Source organism: Apostichopus japonicus, chromosome 11 (genome assembly GCF_037975245.1).
Source record: "Apostichopus japonicus isolate 1M-3 chromosome 11, ASM3797524v1, whole genome shotgun sequence".
Classification (NCBI taxonomy): Eukaryota; Metazoa; Echinodermata; class Holothuroidea; order Aspidochirotida; family Stichopodidae; genus Apostichopus; species Apostichopus japonicus.
In genome coordinates, this window is record NC_092571.1 from 16119763 (window position 1) to 16132795 (window position 13033).

Here is a 13033-nt window from a genome sequence, read left to right on the forward strand (position 1 = left end):
TGTGTCTCTGTAAGCTAATGAAATATTATTCTCAGTGGTAAGAGACTTGTCAAGTGGTTCTTAGCTCTTTAAATGAACAAATCTGTCAATACCGTTTCCATATAGCTGTTCATCTCAGCGTGGTTATTAAATGGGATTTGTTTATAGGGTATATCGGTCACAGCGTTATTATACGCCGCAGTCGCCTTCCTAATGACTTTATGGAGTTTGTGAATTAAGCCTAAAAATGACGTCAACGGCATCAAAATTTCACCGTTTTCACTTCTTGCTTATCATGACAGCAAAACACATAGGCTATACAAGACAATATGGGAAGTCCTGTGTGCAATTTCCTTTTCTAACCCCCAACTCCCTTCAGCCTTGACAACGCTAACCTCTCGGAGGTATAAGCCTACTAGCATTGGGCTCTCATAGCAGAGGAAGCAGGGCGGGGACCCTGGGAGGGGCAACGAACATGAACTGAGCCAATGATATACGTACCGTAATCGTTACTTCAAGATATCGGATTTAAGTGAGTTTGGTGGGACGGGGGGGGGGGGGTTAGTTGGTCGGAATAGCTAATGTATTGGGACCGGAACGTTCTGCGTAGCTCCAAGTCTGGGCACAGAGGTCCGAATTTAGTTGAGATGCCGGGAAATGCGGTATATGGAAATACCATGACTACGTGGGAGCGGGAGGGAGGGAGATTTGAAATAGAATGGATGAGCCTTGAAAAAACAAACCACACATATACGCGCGATGTGGGGTCAATACGTACCTTTGGAAGCGCTGCTTTAAGTTTAAAAAATTATTATGCTATAGAAAAGAAATTATTTTATCTATCATGAAAAGTTGTCCCCATGATTCATCCTTGGGACCACGTAGAGTTTAACTTCCTGATACGAATATATCATGTTAAATGAAAGTATCTTTCGTTCAAAATCATTCTGGTGATTCGTATCCTGCAACTAGTGACGCTTGCAAAAGCAACAGAAATAAAACAAAAATGTTTATATATTTCAAGTGATATAAACATTTATTCGAAAAGTAGTTCCGACCGAGCCATAGATAGAGATATGGCTCTGGTTCCAACCAGTGCCGTCTGTTATTGTGGCGGCGCCCTTTCAAAAATACAATTGTGAACTTCTCCATATCGTCAATCCGTCCAGCTATATGCGTTATAAGAATCGTCATCTGTGCACAACGGTAAGATTGAAGGGGAAAGAGGGGACGTAAACAACGTAAATTAAAATGCACTGTGTCATGCCACTCAGCCTTCACGCTATATTGCTGTTGACTTGAGATGTAAGCTACGCTCGTAACGAATGACGACTTTTAGTTGGCTCCCCCAGGCTGTGTCGTTCTGTTATTTCTCTGGGAAGCCTAACGAGACAATTTAAACAGCCACCCCACCCCCCCCCCCCGTCCCCTTCCCCTTCCCCCTTCACTTGTAATCCATATTTAACACTATTATGTGGGATAACATTTGAAGTGCATATTATATATTTAACAACATTTCAGTCATCTTCGTTATAATAAAATTCCATAATTATTTTTGTATTTTCTTCATGATATTGATATCATTCATGAAAAGAAATTAAAGGGGATTATACACTAACTGTCTGTCAATTGAAGGCAGACCAGCCTAGCATATTGGAGGTGATTGCTACAGTAATTAGCAGTATACATTTGTTTTCGAGTGACATGTATATTTCCACCATTTACCGACCGTGCCCTCTATACATTAACTAATAAATATACTAATAGAAACTTAATGTTGTGCCAGGTTGTAGATATGAAATGTTCAATTTTGCAATTGTATATAGAAGTCAACTTGGATTTAAACTACATAGCCTATACTATCTAATACAGAGCAAGCATATAAGAAGAAATACATTGGTCCAAATTCCATCTTGACATCTGTAGTTTTGTTGCTGAGATACCGTATATATAACAGTTTGAAAATTTATGTTTTTACTCGGATAAATATACATTGCTAACTAACGTGGGATATGCAAGGGCGCAATTACCATTTTTTGTACGGGAGGGGCCGGGGGCAGGTAAAATGATATGTCGTCAATGGGGATGGTCTAAGGGTAGGGATGACCCTCCCTTTTGACTAATGTTGGTTAAGTGGAGGTTGCTCAGATGACAAAATGGTGATTTCAGTCGACTAATGAAGCCCCCCCCCCCCCACAAGGAGTTTACCCTGCTGATGGCATTTACACAAGGAACACATCAGACTGTCTTTGCTACTGCTGTTTTAGGATCTCCAAAACTGAAGTAACTGTTAACTTGATGAGTAACTTGATTTGAACCCTTCTGAATTTATCAATTTTTTTATGCCCAAGACATGAGCTATACAAACAAAACCTTGATAAAAAAAATAAATGCACACTGTTTAACATTTAATAGCGTCTTGCTTGAGCATTCCTTTCTGATACTTTATACCGATGTTTTCTTTCACCGCTATTTAGGTAGGCTGCTACCGTACCTTCTACAAGCCCCAACCCACCCACCTCACCGGGCCCACAACGTAGTACCGCCAGGCTTTCGACATATCCTGAATCCGCTTTAGTTATAATCATTCCATTTTAAAAGAAAGAATCGTTGCCGGTGCATCCCATCTATGACATCCTCGATTATTGCGCAATGTACTCTTCAAAATATAATGAATAAAGCCTGTCGTATTTTGTCTTCCAATAACGGAATTAATATAAGCTTGGAATTGGATCAATGCAATTGTAACAACATAAACGACATAACATAAAAGTACGTCCCACGATTTTCTACAGGAAGGGGTTGGGTCATTGCAGCAGACTTCCATTAGGTCTGGGCATACTCTCTCAGCAAAAAATAAACTTTTGGACATTAATTTGTCCATTAATAGGCATATTTACTATATACCGGTACTTTGATTAGTTCCGTTACTATAGATCCAAACTCAAGGTTGTAGGCATATTTAAAACAAATGTGTGAGGTCGAAAGGATGGGGGTAAAGACACCCACACCCATGGATAAGCAACTGAACAGACGAATATCAGTAACATCATCTTCGGAATGATAATTTCGCGCCAAGCGTCAAGCATATAAGCCTAATATCATTCATGCATTATGGCAGCAGCAACATGAAGTAAGCTATAACACCGAAGAGGAACTATTATACATGTATAATCCCTTCCACGGGGCTAGATTATGTTGTGGAAATGTTGGGTTCCGCGACACTTATTTTCAAGTTGCTACTAATATTAACAACTGTGAAATAAACTAATTGGAAATAACTACGGAACTAAAATTATATAGTCTTCCAGGAATCCAGTGGTTTTTTTCTGTTGCTGTGAACAGTAAGGTGTGGAATTGTCAGGTAAGTTAGTCAGAGACTTAGCCTAACCGTATAATGGTTTCGTACGTACACATGCCATAGTTTGTCAACAAGCCTAACTCGGTAATAATTGTTACTTGTTAGGATAAACAGATTATTAACAGATAATTAGAGTAAGCATATTTATCTGAAGGCCCACAAACTTGCAACAGGACACAGACCTGTCAATCTTAGTGTCTTTCACAAAAATATGGAGATTTGCAATGGTCCATCCCAAAGAAACCAAATTAGGGAACAAATTATAGGAATTAGCTTGAAACATAAGCACAGTTCATTCCTGATCAAAATATAGGCAAAATAAGAAATTTAAGATTTTGCACGGAGATTAGCACAAAAAATTCGTAGAGTGTGATTTTGCCTTAAAGGCCAGTAGACTTCCGGTTAAACTGGGAGAGTTGGCAGGTTTTCCAAGAACAATGAACTTTGTACGACTAATTTGATGTCAACTTCAAATGATTGCAATTTACAACATTCCCTTAATTTTGTGGGGCATAAATGAGCTATAAATGTGTAGTCAAATGATGTAGTGCAGAGAAAGTTTTTTATTTGTGACCTATAAAAGTTCAAAAGCTATCCTGGAAGACTGGTTGATAAGAAACAGATTGATCAACATGGTGAGCTGTGAACACTTGTGTTTTGCAAAAAATCTTGAACAGCAAAGAACATGATTATGTGCTGGTTGTGAAAGAGTTGATTATTTTATTACAGTATCTTCAACATACTTTGGCAAAAATTCCATCCTTTACACTTGTTAATAAACAGTGAGAAATTTCTTGATATTATATTCTTCAAAGCACCAGATGTCTAGATCTGGAATAAAACCCAGAACTGTAACTACATCTCAAAATCAATCAGATATATACAAATTTGAGATGCTACTGGTAAAAAAATCTCTAATTCCTCCTATACACATTGACCAAAAAGGATAAAATATCCATTGCCTTCAAGTGAGCTACAAACATAAAGTTGTTAGAACGATCAGCTAGAAGACTTAAACAAATGGATCTGAATCACAAACTAAAAGACAGCAGTCTTCCTCTGTTATTTGTAAATTGGTCATTCCGCACGTTTCCTAATTTCTTACTGAAAAGGTTGAGATTCGACACAAGTTTCTGGGCGTTCTGCTTCTTCAGAGTAAACTGGCATATATAGTCACTTGTCTGTTTTATTGAATGCTTAATAGTATACCAACAGTTTTCATGAGTTTAAGGGACATTCCATTGGCAGAAATGTATCACCTTCAGTATCTTAAAAAGAATGAAGACACCATTTTAATATCTTGTCCTTTACTCGAGAAATGTTTCATCAAAAGCAACATAGTTTTTTGGACTGACTAAACCCTCCCTTGCTGAAGGAAGTCGATCAAAATTTAAAGTCTTGCTGTATAGACCCCAACCAAAGCACGCTATCATGGAAAAGTTTCTTGAGATTTCGTAATCGACTTGCCTTGGTCGTCAAATGACCTCTTTTTACCAATTAGGCTGCAATGCCTGCCACATATTTTTTCTTGTATGAGGGTCTTTGTGTGAATGCTGTATGATTAAGTAAACTGTTAATATAAACATATTTCCACACAGTGTTTACACAAAGAGCCTAATAGTGTTAAGAAGCTATGCAGGCTAATTGTAGAGTATGAGATTGAGCTATGAACGTGGCAGGTCCATTACGTAATCACAAAACTTTCCTAGCTATAGTGTGCTATTATTGGAGCCAATAAAGCAGATCTTTAAGTATTCTGTGATATGTCATCAGGACAGATGTTCTTGAAAGCTTTAAATACTTTTCTACTAAATATAATTTTCTTGTTGATTTACATTTGAAGTTTGCGATACAGTTGAAATCTTTGCTTAGTTGTCAATATCAATTTTATTCATCATTTCATATGCATGCAAAAATTTTTGTGGAAATTTTATTTATCTCTTTGGATATATGATTTAACTTTTACAAAGTAATATTATAAAGAATACAAATATTTTTTTCGATCTATTGCCATGATGACATCATTCACTCAGCTGTTGCTAGATGCACCCTCAAAATATCACCGCATTTAAAGCTTTTTTTTTTTAATTAATTTCAGAGTCAGTTTTCTATTGTTCATTCACTTCTGTACAAATTTTTCAAAAATGATCTTTTGTCATACAAAATGATTCAAGAATACAGTAATGTACCACTTGAAAAGTACTTGGTACTGGAGTAGTACTCGATTACCTCTCTGCAGGCACTCAGTACTCACACTCGGTGAAAGGTACTCAGATGTTAAAGTACTCTTTTTTGACATTCATTTAGTAATCTGACGTTACATCAGAAAGCTGAAAACTGTTAGCAAACTGCTTATCCACTAGAGAGCCTGTGTAGGAGAATGTGTAAAAGTAAGTTGGCCTGACGTTTCGATTCTAGCAGGATCTTCTTCAAAGGCTAAATTACAAGTAACACTAACATAACAGGATTTTTCGATCCTGTTAGCATTCCATCGAATTTACTCTGTAATATACTATTCTAATGCATCTCTACTCTAGCAGTATCACGGCATGATTCGCAATATTACTATTGCATACACATCAGCAAGTTGCTTGATATTACAATCACCAGAAAATGACTGATAATATTGAGAGTTGAGACTTTATGTACTGGGCAATCAACAACAAGCAGATCCGAGCATTGTCGTCACGTTCAACTTTTATATCGTTAGATTAAAATAACCACCAGGGAGCAGATATACAGTATAGCATAACGTTCTTGCACATCAATTAAATCAAAAGCGTTTGAAAGTACTCAAGAAGGACTTGGAGGAAAATGTACTCGGACACAGGTACTCGGTAGGCTCAGATGGAAATAATAAGCAGTACTCGGACTACATGGTACTTGTTCATCGGAACCACAAGTACTTGGAAGTAGTACTTGGTACTGATTCGTTTGCTTGTAAGTTTACAGCAAATATGCTCAACTTCAGCTGCGAGAATATCCCTTTAAACCCTTTTTCCTCGTCCCCACTCAAAATTTGTATCCTTACTATACCCAACCCCTTTCCCGTTGGAATGGTCATGAGATGAGTCAATGGACCTGGATAAAGAATAGTGTATTCTCATTTTCACAATACGTTTACAAGGAAAATGAAGGGTGCCTAACCGGGTGACATAATGGGGGGGGGGGCTGATCTGGCTCTCAACCCCGCTGTTGGGGGGTGGGGGGGTATAACACTGTTTTAAGAGCTTCCCATAAAAAGACAGACACTCAAGAAGAACAATAAAGCAGTTCCCTCTTTGTCAATTTTCTTTTTTTATTTGTTGTGTTCACACGTTTTGTAAAACATTCAGTAAATTTAGTTTTGGGAGGGGGAAGGGGGGGGGGTGCTGGGAGATTTTATGACCACTACATGGCCTCTCTTTCACTCCGTCTCTGAGAGTTGTACAATACTTCATTGCACCAGGGGGTTTGCCACGAAAAGGTTTGTTAATTCGTTTTGCATGTTTTTCTTTTCGGCAATCGTTTTCAAGTTGATGTGGTTACTGGAATTATTGTAATTAGGTATTAGTTGTCGAGACAGGGGAAATCCCCCCTCTATAACCCCAATCAGATCTGCTACATATCTAAAATGTATAGAACTAGGCTGAACGTTTGTATTAGAAACAGCTTCCAATGCAATGCATTAATGTGAAAAATTGTCAAATATTCGCACCACTTTGCGTCAGTTACTTACTGGTAGAAAGATTCCCAAAGGTGACAGGAAACCCCTCCCCTTAGACCCCACCTCACCAAAAATATCCCTCCCCCAAAAATATCCCTCCCCCAAAAATATTACTTCCCCCAATGCCTACCCCAACCCCCCCCCCCCCAGATTGCCTTGGCTGGAGCCCCCATTGAACATATGAAAAGGTATTAAAAAGGAGACGACTTAAAATTTCACTGATTGTTTTCGATCTGTCTGGACTGTCACTCCCTGTAAACCTCCCCGCCCCGTCCTATCCGGCTCCCAATCATTTTCTGCCACTTGAGTATACATACAAATTTTACAATTGGTCTATACGAGGTGCAAATGGAAGTTCATAGTTTACGTAATGCTTTTCAATGGCATCAGTTAGTCAATGTATGTGTAAAGCCAAATAATGTACACAAACAAGTTCAGACTTTCCCTCTTTCCGTTGGTAAGTTCAGAACTTCCCTCTCCCCGTTGGTTTTTGCAAATGAAGAGTTTTCTATGCATCTTTAAAACCATAAATTGTTACAAGTTTTTACTTAGTTTTAAGTTCATCCATGCCATGGTACTAGAATACGGCAATGCTGCATGTCCAGTATATGACACACACACGTACACTTGTACGCCTCGTGTATGCTGCATTGAATTGCTAACATGATCGAGTCAACATAACATTGTGCAGTGTTTTCACGAAGTACGTACGTACGTGTGTGAGTGAGCGAATTTATTACGTCACTTCTGCATATGAATATGTAATTATCACAGCCAATCAGATTGTTGCAGTAGTATTTTGACTGATAATTGTGAATTAAACCAGGTAAATTCGGTAATTTCCACCATAATTAGGAAAAAAAGTTAACATTTTAAAAGAACAAACAAAGATAAAAGTCGTAGAGTGCTAAAATGTTCAAAATTGTCAATTCAAGTCAAATAATCAGGTCAAATAGTCAGTTATCTTGTTGTTCACCACGGTACAAAGTGCTATTCAGCTGAAGTGGATCTTTTGTTACCCATATGGTAGTTACTCTGGGTCCTTCACAATACGCACAAATCTTTCGCCTTTTACTAAAGATTTCCGTGTGAAGGATCAAATATGAGATAATCTCAATTTTTCTCATCCCCCGTAAGGGGGAAAGCATATCAATGAAAAGAATATCTTAAGTCGTTAATGGTTGTAATTAAGTTGATACCTTTTAACTCTTTTAGCTTCACTAACGGTACTAGGTAAACCATAAATTTGTTTTTACTGATTATTTTTAGCCTTTTATTGCTTAGATCGGAAACTGTGAATTTTGTGTTGGAGTATATTTACCTTATCACCTTTCTTTTAATGTGTTCATTAATATGTCATTAACACGGTCAATCAGATTGTTGCAGAAGTTGTAACTTAACTGTAACTGAACTGCTTCTGGTTAGTCTAAAGAACTGGTTATTTCGATTTTCATAAAGATTAACACTACTGTTAGCCTTACTAGATTAAAGAGCTAAACCATATATTTGTAATAAATGAATATTTTTAACCTTTTATTGCTTATATTGGAAAACCGTGAATTTTGTGTTGGAGTATATTCCATCGTCACCTAGTTCCCCCTTTCTTTTAATGTGTTCATGAAAAAGTCACTATCACAGCCAATCAGATTGTTGCAGAAGTTTTTCTGGACTCTTGTAAAACACTGTTAGCGGACTCTGGATTCTTAACAATACGCATAAATCTTTCGCCTTTTACAAAAGATTTCCGTGTGAAGGATCAATATGAGATGATCTCAGTTTTTCTCGCCCTCTGAAAGGGGGAAAGCATATCACAGTTAAAAGAATGTAGGAGATAGAGAACTGTTAAAGTTGTATCCAAGCTTTGGTATAGAGGTCAATATTTTCTCTTCATTTCTTTATTGATGATAATTACTTCACCGCGTGCATGGGCACGTCACTATACATGTGTACATACATGGTTATTATTTTGTTTTGTTTTTTGATATTAATTTTGTTTCATCCCTCAGACACCGTTTACCTTACAGGCAGGATGGCCTTCACGCTGGCTGTTCGGCTTGCCCAAAGGAATTTTACGAAGTCTTCGTTGAATGGTAAGACATCTAGATTCTGCCGAGAATGATTTGAGAATTAAAAGTCTCTTTTGCGACTGCTAAAATGAATAAGTTGCGGCTGTTCTTTAGTGTATCGCCCTCCCCTCTGTTAGTAACCTCAACATACTGTGACGGACGGCAATTGAAGAGAGGGGGGATCCATTCCTGTAGCCAAGAATTCGGAATTGGGTTTTATTACGCATGGTTTTGTCACAAATGGGTGTGGACGCACTAGGCTGCGTAGCGGGAGGAAGGAGGGGGGGGGGGGGTTGGGCAGTTGGAAGGAATGCTCGAAGCATATTAATAAACGTTCGGCGGGTGGTTACAGGGACCGGCGGAATTCACCTAAACAGACTGCAAAGTTTATAGCAGACTGAGATTATGAAAATTTGTATTACGTGGGCCTAAGTGGTATAGAGATCTCCTACAGTTAAAATACTGACATTAATCAAGTTCTATGCAGCACTTTCTGAGTGTTTCTGATTGCAATTACTAATTTCTTTCTAGCTCAATACGACTGATTACTATACACATGTTTCCATTTACGTAACAGTGAAATACCTTGTATGTAGTATATATACCGGTATACCAGATCAACTGTTTTAATTGTCCCTACGTCTTCTCTCTTCAGTGCCATTAGCAGCATATGGGACACATGGAGGAATACATAGAGACGCAGTGCACCCTCAGAAGTCACGTGTCAGTCAGTTTGAACCTCCTTACACCCTAGCAGACATCGGTTGCAAGGATAAAGTCGAGATCAATCCGAAGGAGACAAGGTCCCCCTCCGACCCCCAGGAAAATTCGCTACTAAATGGAATATTTGCGAACCTATCCTTATCGCCCGTTGAATTGCAGCTTACCAAAGAATATGTGCTGCCCTCTATAGTTCCTTTCTGGCAGTCAGAGAGAGTAATATTGGATCCGCTTCCTCAAGCACAGATACGAGAGTGCCCGACCTACATAGAAAGAGAAATTATGGAACGCCCTTTGGGCATAAACGAGAAACGGATTGATATACCTAGGTCAGAGCAGCCTATCGTGGAGAAGCAAGCTCGAAAGATCATGAAGATCCGTCGGAAAAAGATGAAGAAACATCAGTACCGAAAGTGGAAGAAGAGGAATAAATTCAAACTGAGGGCGATGTTCGCGAAACGGAGAAAAAAGAAGCAGAAGTTATGGGAGGAACATCTTGAGCAAAATAAATTCAAAGGTCTGACGTCAGAGTATACAGATTGGTACCTGACCAAGAAGAAAGAGGAAGCGGCCATCTTTCTCAAGCATCTCGGCATCCACGTGGAAGAGAAAACACCAGAGAGCGTCGAGGAGAGAGAGAAACAACGAAAGTTAAAAGACAAGAAGACGACGGTGTATCGTGACCCTAAGGGGTCAATGAGGGTCATCCCCACACCCATCCTCCCGGACGGATCTAGCTTAAAGAAAGCTTTTGAAGAGGACGAAAGACTGGCAAAGGAAAAACGGATGAATGAAGCGAATGAGTAGAGCTCGTAAATTATGAAAATATTCAAAGACATTCAGAAGCATTTGAAAGAAGACTTGAAGCAAAGTGTCAGATTAAAGGAGCATGCGTCGTCGTGTCATGTGACGTCATAATTGTTGGTGATGATAGTGGAAGATAAACGGTCTTCCCTACTTTAAGGAGACTATTGTACTCATGGGACACCCGAAGTATATTACTTGCAGTTCCTATTGGAATACACACATTAAAAGTTATCATTCAGTGTTGCATCCAAATTTTCACACGGTTATTTTTTTTTTTTAAATCGAAAATGTTTGAAAAGCCATGTCCCGGAGATTCTTTCTCTCAAAATTTGTGAGGACTCTTAAATTAGAGGTAAAGAGACCTCATTGATGCGAAATACTTCCAAAGCGACTGTTAATTGATCGTTCAATTTTGAACATGGGTGACCATTTACTTGACTTTCTAGCATATTTTGGTACAATAATGAAGAATGGTCTTAACATGAAACAACTATTACAGTCTGTGTATACTAAATGACGCAATACATCCAGACACTTTAGAAGAATAGGCCAAAGGAAAATTTATATTTGACAACTGAAAGAAGAACACATTCTAAGCATCCAGTTGAAATTTACATTCAATTCCTTTGTAACGTTTCCGTAAATTTGAAGATGACATGTTTCGCAGCCGAAGTGAACTTGAAGCAAACAGGTGTGATGTCATAGATGTAAAGTAGTAAATATGCATTATGTTTTTTTTTTAAATGTAAGCAAAATTTTCTGCTTCAGAATTGGGATGCCTCTCAGTGTGATTTATTGTTAACTTCACACCCCCTTGGTTCCTATCCAATCCAATGTCAAAACAATAAATTTACAAAAAGTGAAGTTTTGGTGCAAACTGTGAAAATGTCAATTACCAATATCTTTAGAAATGTAAGTTTTACCAGGATGCTTTGGAATGTGTTTCTCTTTTCATCAGTCAAACATTAGTCTCCCTCTGGACTATCCATGTTTTAAGCTACATATTGAGTTGGTCGGGAACTCTGGATCATTCTGACCTATCCATTTCATTTCCACACGTGATTAGATAGCCGAGCAATCTCAAGTCGAACATCTATGAGACCACGCCCAATTGAGTACTCCCAATTTACGTGCATTTTATGAACTAGTAACTTGGTTGGAAAAAGAACATCCGAAATTTATGCCTCATTTAACCATTCCTGGCTGGAATTTTAGTGTACTCAAGTTAAAATATATGATACATGTTTCTTTCACGGAACATGTGTGATTAAGGTTAACTGGTCCAATATGTGATACACCTGCATTAGATCTTGGCATAACCAACTCAACATGTAAAATTTATCAGCAGGAAACTTCGTCGTTAACAAAACCATATATGTTCTGCAGTGAGAAAACAAGTTACAGTCGTATTTATATGGCTTATCACAAACATGGTGAAATTACCTGTGAATTTACAGCGACAAAAATGTCCATTAAATATTTTGTATTCCGTTAAGCCTTCATTCATTTCTATCATAACTATCTGATTTGGAGGGGAAACATGATCAAAAGTTATTCTGTCGAGTGGTCTCTTGTTTTTTTTTTTCGTTTTGTTATCTAGTCGTGGCGCTATTTTCAAATATTGAAAAGAAACGAGAAGGGTCATCTTGGTTATTAAATCTTCCCCATGTCTCCCTCACCTCCGACATCTTCCCCCTTTTTACCCCTCCAACCCCTTCCTACGTCTTTACCAACATGTGTAAGTCGGACTCCTTTCCATAACAAGCATCACCCTATGAAATCCACCTCCCCACTCTTCCCGTTCCTTGCCACTGAACCAAATGTAAGTAATCGCTTCTCGGCCTTTTGGCTAAGATCATGTTTAGTATCTGTTCGCCTTCTAAGGGACACGTGATACGCACCTGACGATGATCACACGGTCACAGTTACGATGCAAGGGGACTTGTTGGGAGTACAATCAGTAGTTTGGTTTACGTATACCCATGTTCTTTCGTGGGTGACTTTTCTTACAAAATTTCTTAGTGAACTTGAAGCAATAGCAGGTATACAATAAAGTTGTCGGATAGATGAAAATGTGAAGATCAGTTAATACGTGCTCGCGGTGCAATTAACTTGAAGACCATACGAACTGGGTATAAGTTCAAAACAGGCCTGTACACAGGATTTACTAAGGGATGGATGCGTTTACTGAAGATGTGGACCTTTATTATTATCATTATTATTATTATTAAGCACTAGTCAATAATATATACGAGAAGGGGTTTATATTTGTGTGATAAAGGGTTTTTTATACAGACACAAATGATGCTGTATTTTGCAACCTTATCATATTGGTTAGGGACATTTGACGAAATTATTGTAGACGAACAGCAGACAGTGATCACGTTAATATTC

At 38.3% G+C, this 13033-nt stretch overlaps 1 protein-coding gene, 2 non-coding genes and 1 pseudogene across 3 annotated transcripts; all 4 read left to right on the forward strand.

Moving 5' to 3' along the window:
• Positions 1–3106: 3106 nt before the first annotated feature.
• Positions 3107–12200, forward strand: LOC139976086 (uncharacterized). Its single transcript, XM_071984522.1, has 3 exons — positions 3107–3343; positions 9053–9136; positions 9768–12200. Exons 2-3 carry the CDS (start codon positions 9076–9078, stop codon positions 10637–10639), a joined length of 933 nt encoding a protein of 310 aa, XP_071840623.1. The 5' UTR covers positions 3107–3343; positions 9053–9075; the 3' UTR covers positions 10640–12200.
• On the forward strand, positions 8077–8189 carry LOC139976591 (U5 spliceosomal RNA). Its single transcript, XR_011796223.1, has one exon. It is a non-coding gene; the product is annotated as a U5 spliceosomal RNA (small nuclear RNA).
• Positions 8737–8847, forward strand: LOC139976553 (U5 spliceosomal RNA). Its single transcript, XR_011796218.1, has one exon. It is a non-coding gene; the product is annotated as a U5 spliceosomal RNA (small nuclear RNA).
• Positions 12201–12468: 268 nt separating the features above from the next.
• Positions 12469–12545, forward strand: LOC139976574 (U2 spliceosomal RNA; annotated as a pseudogene).
• Positions 12546–13033: the final 488 nt, after the last annotated feature.